Below are 8,223 nucleotides of genomic sequence, written 5' to 3' on the forward strand. Positions count from 1 at the left end.
TATGTTTGTCTGTCTGTGTGTGTGTGTGTGTGTGTGTGTGTGTGTGTGTGTGTGTGTGTGTGTGTGTGTGTGGTAGAAACGACCTGAATTGCTCAGCCCTGAGGAGACACATTCAGATCAGACTCTGAACAAGATGCCTTAACTCTTATGTCACAATGCTAGTTACAAAGTTGCATGAATGTCTTCATTTCTTTGTGAAGTCTTTTGCATTAGAATTGATTCAATTTGCCCTGCATAAAATGGTCACTGTAAGCATTGGTGTCTCCTGTGTTGCTGTTGTTGACTTCATCTCAGAGCTGTTGGCATTTGAACTATAAGCAAGGATTGAACATAAGCCAAGATCAGTGGGATGAGCGAACGTGCTGATGGAGGGATAAAGTAAGGCATGGCACTGCAGGTGACTACTGTGACGGCAGGACAGACTCGCACCCTTTAAAACGTCCCACATTACCCTCTTCAAAAATAATTTACAAATTAGTTCTGATGTGTAAAGCTAATATTGAGCTTAATCTTATCATATTTCAGCCTACTGAGACTACTTTTTGTACATTAAAAAAAAAAATGCAATGCTTTTACTTGCATTCAATTGGCATTTAAAGGCATGAAATTTAAATGTAAAAGGGTATTTCACATGAAATATAAAATACATATGAGAAATACTATATATAAATGCGTATTTATTTAGATTCCAGGGTGAAATATGAAGGATATTTTACCAAGTCTTGTGTTTGGCCCTGATGGCCAGATATAACCAGGTTTGAATTTCTACACTTAAACTGTAGACTGAAGTATTATAAACACAATTAAATGCAAATTCAGGCTGTTTTCTGCAGTTCTTCTGTTACAAGTTTTAAATTCAGACAGCAAGCTCTAACATGTTGCCTTCTAAGGTCTTGCATTAAGGCTTCAAGCTAGAGGAAGTGTTTCAGTGCAGTGAAGCAACTTTTCAGTATCAAGTTCACTGTTTTGTTCTGTCATGGGTGGCTGTTTGTTCCTCATTGCTAAACCACGATTGTCCAACAACTCTTTTTGTCACTCACTTGTTCTATACTTCACTCATAGTTTGTTCCTTTTTTTTGTTCTTGTATAATCGGATGAGAAACCATCGTGGGACAACCCAACAGAGGTGCATGTCATGTGCACGGGCACACACTGTCATCTGCATTTAATCACAGCGACTGTATTTGAGCCGTTAATGAACTTGCAGACAGAGATGACACCCTGCTAATCTCCTTATCCCTCTTACACTCGCTCCATCTCAACAGTACACTAAAGCTGTGCTGTTGTCATCTCTTTTCAATTTCAAGATATACCTCTCTGATGCTCTTGAGTGCCATTAATGGTATCACTGCACATCACTTAGCACCTTTTTCCCACTCTGGCTGTCTGGCTTTCTATCAGTCTGGTTAGAAATTGTCAGATTGAAATGAGTGTAGAGGTTGCTATCAGTAAGTATACTCAATGTTTGAATAGGCAGAGAACTTTGAATCCCAGAAGCCTCTCTTTTCCTTGCCCCTGAGAGATGGATCTATGTAGGACACTGCCATATGACTCGCCTTGAGTTACCAGGGTGAAATCCCACTTAGTGTTTTTTTTTCTTCTTTAAGTCCTATTCCTTGTTTTCCTTATTTATATATTTTAATTTTATCTGTTATTTATTCAGTAACCGTATTACAAATGGCAGTTGTGAATTGCAATAAACTCTTTTATAATTGTCAATATTAGAGGTGTGGTGCACAGTTGTTCGTGATTTTGTTTAAAAAAAAACATTTTTTAATTCATAGAACTTTTAGTGGTAACTGGCTGCAAATTTTACAGTAATATGCATTACTGGTAATATATATTACTAGTATATTTTAACACCATCCTCAGAATTAGAGAAAAATATACTCCCCAAAAGTCTGTTCAGATACTGAAATACTGTATTCATGTGACGTTATTAACCATGTACTATAGACACACCCCAAAATGGCAGACATTGACCATTTTGAGTGGAACTGAACTGACGTCCAGTAATTTGTGCAGTTAGGCATGCCTACTTCTAGATATTTTACAGCCTTTTGCTTCTAAATGGATCCTTTTGTTGAAGTAACATTGCTCTGATGTTCATATTATGCATATTAGAATTTATCCATTTAGACTCTGACAGCATAGGCTATGTTTCTTTAAAGAGGAACTTTGCATAATTTATCAAACTCATCAGATGTTTCTTATTTGCCCTCTGAATATTTTTTAACTGGGCTCTTGTGATTAAACATTTCTGAACATGCATAGCGCTGTAAGCGGTTTAAGCCATATTAGGTTACATTTTTGCACTTTTTTACAGAAATAAAGGTGTTATCCTTAATTTCAGAGTTCTGGAGCCTTCTGAAAGGTGTGGCGGATAATGAAATTGTCTTTGTCCAAACTTGTTTAGGAATTACTCCTTCAGAGCAGATGTTTCTCCACTTCAAAGTAATAGGAGCTTGTGTCTTGTGTATGTTTGCATCAGCACACAGTAGGTGTTTGGAAGACCCTCACTAAAAGTGCCTTAAGGTGCGACGCGTCACGAACTAAGGAATGCATTTTCAAAGTCTGTTTTATTGCACACTAGCATTTTGCTTTACTGCTGTATACTGCTATTTGTCTCTTAAGTTACATTGATCTTGCCATGAAAATAGCCATAGATGCTGGTATGGCAATGCAAACAAATGAATTAATTCACTAGCTAAATGTAGGCCTGACACCATAAATGTCATGGAAACAGTGGGTCTCATTTAAAAATAATTTCATTCTTGCCACAATTCTGCACGGTGCACGCATAATTTTTCAGAATTCATACGATACTAACATGATATAACATTATACTATAAAATTAAAATGATAAATATATGAATTATAAAAATATAAAAGTTTTGGAAATCTTAGACTTTTTAAAATGTGGTGTTTTAATTGGTTCTAAATTTTGTCCTAAACGAAGAATAAATGGAAATGAGAACTTTTGCTAAATCATGATTTCTGCATGAAAATGTTTAACATGTGCGCGCACACCAAGTTACTGTTTGTATTTTGCCACTTTCCAGGTTAGTCAGACTTGGTTTCTAGCCACAAAAGAAGACATTACCAAGCACTTGTATTTGGTAATATGAATTTTTAAAACTGATTGTTGGGGTTCTAATTTGAGTGTGGGAATTTACGGAATTCCTATAATTACAGGTTGTTAAAAAAATTTGACTCTGTATGGAATAAATCGGGAAAGGAAAGAACAATTGGAAGCAAAAGAGTCAGAAGCCTGAGCAGGTGTGGTTGTCATGTTTTATAGGACAATAATGACACATACTGGAGTCAGATGCTTGAACGAGTCACAATGTAGATGTTTGTGTACAATTTTATTTTTTTTTTTCTCCACATTTGTCATTTTATTTGGGTTATCCTGCGGAACTTTAATATTTTAAAACCACAAACATAAATGCTTTCACTTTCTCTCACATGTAGCCAAAATGTCAGACGCAGAGAAGTTCCTCTATGCCGACCGCAATACTATCAATGACCCTTTGGCCCAGGCGGACTGGGCCTCTAAGAAGCTGGTGTGGGTTCCCTCAGAGAAGCTTGGCTTTGAGGCTGGCTCCGTCAAAGAGGAGACTGGAGATGAGTGTCTTGTGGAGCTGGTCGACTCTGGCAAGAAGATCAGGGTGAACAAAGATGACATCCAGAAGATGAACCCACCCAAGTTCAGCAAGGTGGAGGATATGGCGGAGCTCACCTGCCTGAATGAAGCCTCTGTTCTGCACAACCTGAGGGAGAGGTACTACTCGGGGCTCATCTATGTAAGTCTGTCTGAACTGTGCATGTTTGTGGTGTTCAAGTTCCGATATTGTGCATGTACTGGCAGGTTAACAAATGAACATGCTGACTATGCAGAAAACTAAACAATTGTTTCATGTTGTTTCATTACTCACAGAGAGTCATCTAATGTTGGGTGATTTGTTATTTTTAAGCGTTTAGTCAATCTGCTTAAAACACTTTATGACGATTGGCATGTGTAAATCATTGTTTCAGACATACTCTGGGCTCTTCTGTGTGGTAATAAACCCATATAAGCATCTGCCTATCTACACGGAAGAGATCGTCGAGATGTACAAGGGCAAAAAGAGGCATGAGATGCCCCCTCATATCTATGCCATCACAGACACGGCCTACAGGAGCATGATGCAGGGTGAGAACACTAACTGCATGACTGATACCACTATTCATGCCAAAATGGCACTCCTGTTCATGTGATAGGGTGCTGTTAATTTTTTTTTTTTTTTTCTTTTTTTTTTTTTCTTTATCTTTTTAGATCGTGAGGATCAGTCCATATTGTGCACGTAAGCTTGACTTGGAACTTCTGAAATACTAGTACCAAAATCAAAATGACCAGCACTGTGTTCCTTCAAAACTTATTCTTTATTAATATTTCCCCAGGGGTGAATCTGGTGCTGGAAAAACAGAAAACACCAAAAAAGTCATTCAGTACCTTGCATTTGTAGCGTCCTCCTTCAAAACAAAGAAAGATCAAGTGCGTATAAAACCCCCTTTTTTCCCCACTAAGTTGTCATGGAAACCAGTCATTCACGAGCAAATGTTCATTTGCGTAAACAGCCGACAGATAAGACGAGTGCTGATTGTCATGACAGAGCTGTTCATAAATAACCACATCCATTTTTAACATCAGCTATTGTCTCCAGCCCCCTTCATGACAAATGTTTTATTGATATCAGTTTTATCTCTTCCTGTTTTTCATCCTCCATTTTTCCTGTCAAAAGTCTTTCTCAGTTTTTCTTTATGGATTTGAACCTTCTGTCATTCTCTCTGTCCTCTCTCTGGACCAGGAAGTCAAAATTCTGTGTTTTCACATTTCCTGTATCAGGCCTAGACCTATTCCCACTGGATTTCTAATGACTTTGTGAATACCTGCATATTTGTTTATGGTTGATAATACACTAAACCCTTTAAAAAAACGCTACAAACATACTGTTGTGCCATACGGTTGAGCATGTTTGAGTGTCCCTTCATTTTGTGCCCATATTTTGAGACTTTCTCTTTTTTTTCATCCTCCAGAGCAGTGTCAACCTGTCACATGTGAGTTATATGCCTTCCCCATTCCTCTCTCTGTCCAACCATACCATCCATTACTTTTTTTTTGGCTGTATACACACCCCTCTTTGCTGGTCATTTGATCATGGTTGTCTACAGGCTTGATTATATGTTATGTTATGTTATGTTGCAAAGTCTCCTAACAGCTTCAGCTAATGCAAATTCTAACACTGGTGTGGAACAAAGTTTAATGCACAAATGGTTTTTAACATTATAAACGTAGTGGAAGAAGCAAAAATGAGCATCAGTTTTGAGCCTCAAGCAAAACTTTCATTTGCAAATATGTGATCTGGGTCTACGGTGTGTTGATGGTTTGGGAACTTTGTTTCAGGATATGTAGTCTTTGTTTCACTAGTCACTAACAGTTCCTGCTGTTGTAACTTTAAATGTGCTCTTAATTCCATCTAATCAATTTGTCTGCCAGGGGGAGTTGGAGAAACAGTTGCTCCAGGCTAACCCAATTCTGGAGGCCTTTGGCAATGCCAAGACTGTGAAAAACGACAATTCTTCTCGATTTGTAAGTGTGCACAGACAAAAATCACCCTTGACTCCTCCTAAAAGGTCCCAAGGTCTTAAATGTTGACATGAATCAATAAAAGCTATTCATTCACAGGGAAAGTTTATCAGGATAAACTTTGATGTCAACGGTTACATCGTTGGAGCCAATATTGAGACCTGTATCCTTTGACTGAAACATTTAGGAAACTAAAATATTAACAAGCTAACAATTTATATTTCATTGTTCTCATGCAGAATGTATTCATCTTATTCTGTTAATCCCCTAACAAGCATTTTTCAGATCTGTTGGAGAAGTCTCGTGCAATCAGACAGGCCAAAGATGAACGGACCTTCCATGTTTTTTATTACTTGTTGTCGGGAGCAGGAGACAAATTGCGTGGTGAGAACCATTTCATGCCATTAACAAATTCAAGCTATAAATTCTTCAAAGCCATACATGTTAGGGTTTTTTTTTGTTGTTTTGTTTTGTTTTTTTTTAATATAATTTGAAGGAACAAGAATCAACTCAATGTGATGCTGTGTTTTGTGAATATACACCAAGTTTACTTAAAGGGGTCATATGATGCTTTTTTAAAGATCATTATTTTGTGTATTTGGTGTAACAGAATATGTTGACATGCTTTAATGTTCAAAAAACACATTACGCACAACACGCGCACACACACGCACACGATGCGCAAAACTCCGCATTTGAACAGTCAATAGCAAATACTTAAACTAGTAACAAAACATACTTACAGTCGCTGATTCAGAAGCGCCAGATTGTCATAGCAAAGTCAGAATTACCTCCTCTCCTAGGTTCATGAAACGGTCGTCCATAAAATGCATTGCTGTTCTGTTGTAAGTCATCTTAAAGATTCCTAAATGCATCTACTTTCGGAAGGCCAAATAAAGTGCTTTTGCTTTCGCCTAGAAACACACAGCGTCTCTCTGACATGGCTGCATCAACACTAACTGCGGTTACTGAAACCACGCCTTCTTTCTTTGCGTGCACATTTGGGCGCATTATGCAAATATTCCCACATAGTAACCTAGATATGTGGGGGCGTGTTAGAACGAGCCGTTTTAGGGGGGTGTGGCAGAGTCTTAACTTTGATAAAGAATATCTCTTTGGGTTTGAGACTTTAGTCTTTGCAACTTCAGGGATCTTATCTATTCACGAACAGCTTGTAACACTCCAAAGAGAAAGGAAAACTTGAAATCGCATCATATGACCCCTTTAACTTTAACACTGAATACCCATGAGACAGTGTAGTATACTCTAGGACTAATCTCTGTGAAAAGTTTCTAAAGTCTATTCTCCACTCTACAGCTGAGCTGTGCCTAGAGGACTACAATAAGTACCGATTCCTGTCAAATGGGAATGTTACAATCCCTGGACAACAGGATAAAGAATTGTTTGCTGAAACCATAGATTCCTTCAGGATTATGGGCATCCCTGAGGAGGAGCAGACAGGTATAGAGATTCAAACAAGACACTCATTCATCAGTATTTCTTCTGCAGTGTGTTTAATCGCCTTAAAGGTGTGGCATCTTTCATGAATCAGGAAAGCTTGCCAGTTTCTCATGATGGCCTGTGTTGAACTATACTTTGTAGCTGTTCTTATTATATTGAATGAACTTGAAGTTTGGTGTTTGTTTTTCTGAGAGGTGGCGTTTTGGTTTGAGGAAATGTAATGTGTTCTGTTATCATGTCCCAGGTCTTTTGAAGGTAGTATCTGCTGTACTGCAGTTGGGAAACATGAGTTTTAAAAAGGAACGCAACTCTGACCAAGCCTCCATGCCCGATGACACAGGTTCCACTTTCTTTATTAACATGCACTACAAATGAATCCCAGCTTGGTTTATTCTTACATGTTATACTTAATGTTTATTCTAGAGTGAAATCAATCATTTTTTCTGAGTTTTAAATGTTCATTTTCTCATTTATCAGCTGCCCAGAAGGTGAGTCACCTCTTGGGCATGAATGTGACCGATTTCACACGTGCTATTCTCACGCCATGCATCAAAGTGGGTCGTGATTACGTTCAGAAGGCTCAGACTCAAGAGCAGGCTGAGTTTGCAGTGGAGGCTTTGGCCAAAGCCACTTATGAGAGACTATTTCGCTGGTTGGTTATGCGCATCAACAAAGCTTTAGACAAGACCAAGCGCCAGGGAGCTTCTTTCATCGGAATACTGGATATCGCTGGATTTGAGATCTTTGAGGTGTGAAAGGGTTGTGGAAAAATTTGAATTTCCCAGATGTTTTATTTTTGAGTGCCTCCATTCTAATGGACCATTTTGATTTCAAATTCTTTCTCTCTCTGTAGCTGAACTCATTTGAGCAGCTCTGCATCAACTACACCAACGAGAAGCTTCAGCAGCTGTTCAACCACACCATGTTCATCCTGGAGCAGGAGGAGTACCAGCGTGAAGGCATAGAATGGAGCTTCATTGACTTCGGCCTTGACCTGCAGCCCTGCATTGAACTCATTGAGAAGACTGTAGGTTTATTCTTTCCTCTTCAAACTTTGTAGATTCCTTTGCTTGTCTCAAATCCTCCTCCATTCCTTGAGTTTCTTTTTTCTTTTTCTTTTTTATATTGAATCT

The 8,223-nt window shown here is 38.4% G+C and overlaps 1 protein-coding gene across 1 annotated transcript in view; it reads left to right on the forward strand.

Moving 5' to 3' along the window:
• Positions 1-8,223, forward strand: part of LOC107678158 (myosin-9-like) — a 21,705-nt gene that overhangs the window by 1,523 nt on the left and 11,959 nt on the right. Inside the window, exons 2-13 of the mRNA XM_016473340.1 lie at positions 3,475-3,806; positions 4,039-4,195; positions 4,319-4,346; positions 4,444-4,537; positions 5,080-5,100; positions 5,540-5,632; positions 5,729-5,792; positions 5,915-6,013; positions 6,947-7,090; positions 7,335-7,430; positions 7,568-7,839; positions 7,944-8,117. Coding sequence (XP_016328826.1) covers positions 3,480-3,806; positions 4,039-4,195; positions 4,319-4,346; positions 4,444-4,537; positions 5,080-5,100; positions 5,540-5,632; positions 5,729-5,792; positions 5,915-6,013; positions 6,947-7,090; positions 7,335-7,430; positions 7,568-7,839; positions 7,944-8,117 — 1,569 coding nt within the window. The 5' untranslated portion in view covers positions 3,475-3,479. The remainder of the gene's footprint in view (positions 1-3,474; positions 3,807-4,038; positions 4,196-4,318; positions 4,347-4,443; positions 4,538-5,079; positions 5,101-5,539; positions 5,633-5,728; positions 5,793-5,914; positions 6,014-6,946; positions 7,091-7,334; positions 7,431-7,567; positions 7,840-7,943; positions 8,118-8,223) is intronic.

The sequence above is a fragment of the Sinocyclocheilus anshuiensis genome, unplaced genomic scaffold (assembly GCF_001515605.1).
Source record: "Sinocyclocheilus anshuiensis isolate Anshui unplaced genomic scaffold, SAMN03320099.WGS_v1.1 scaffold648, whole genome shotgun sequence".
In the NCBI taxonomy this organism is placed as follows: domain Eukaryota; kingdom Metazoa; phylum Chordata; class Actinopteri; order Cypriniformes; family Cyprinidae; genus Sinocyclocheilus; species Sinocyclocheilus anshuiensis.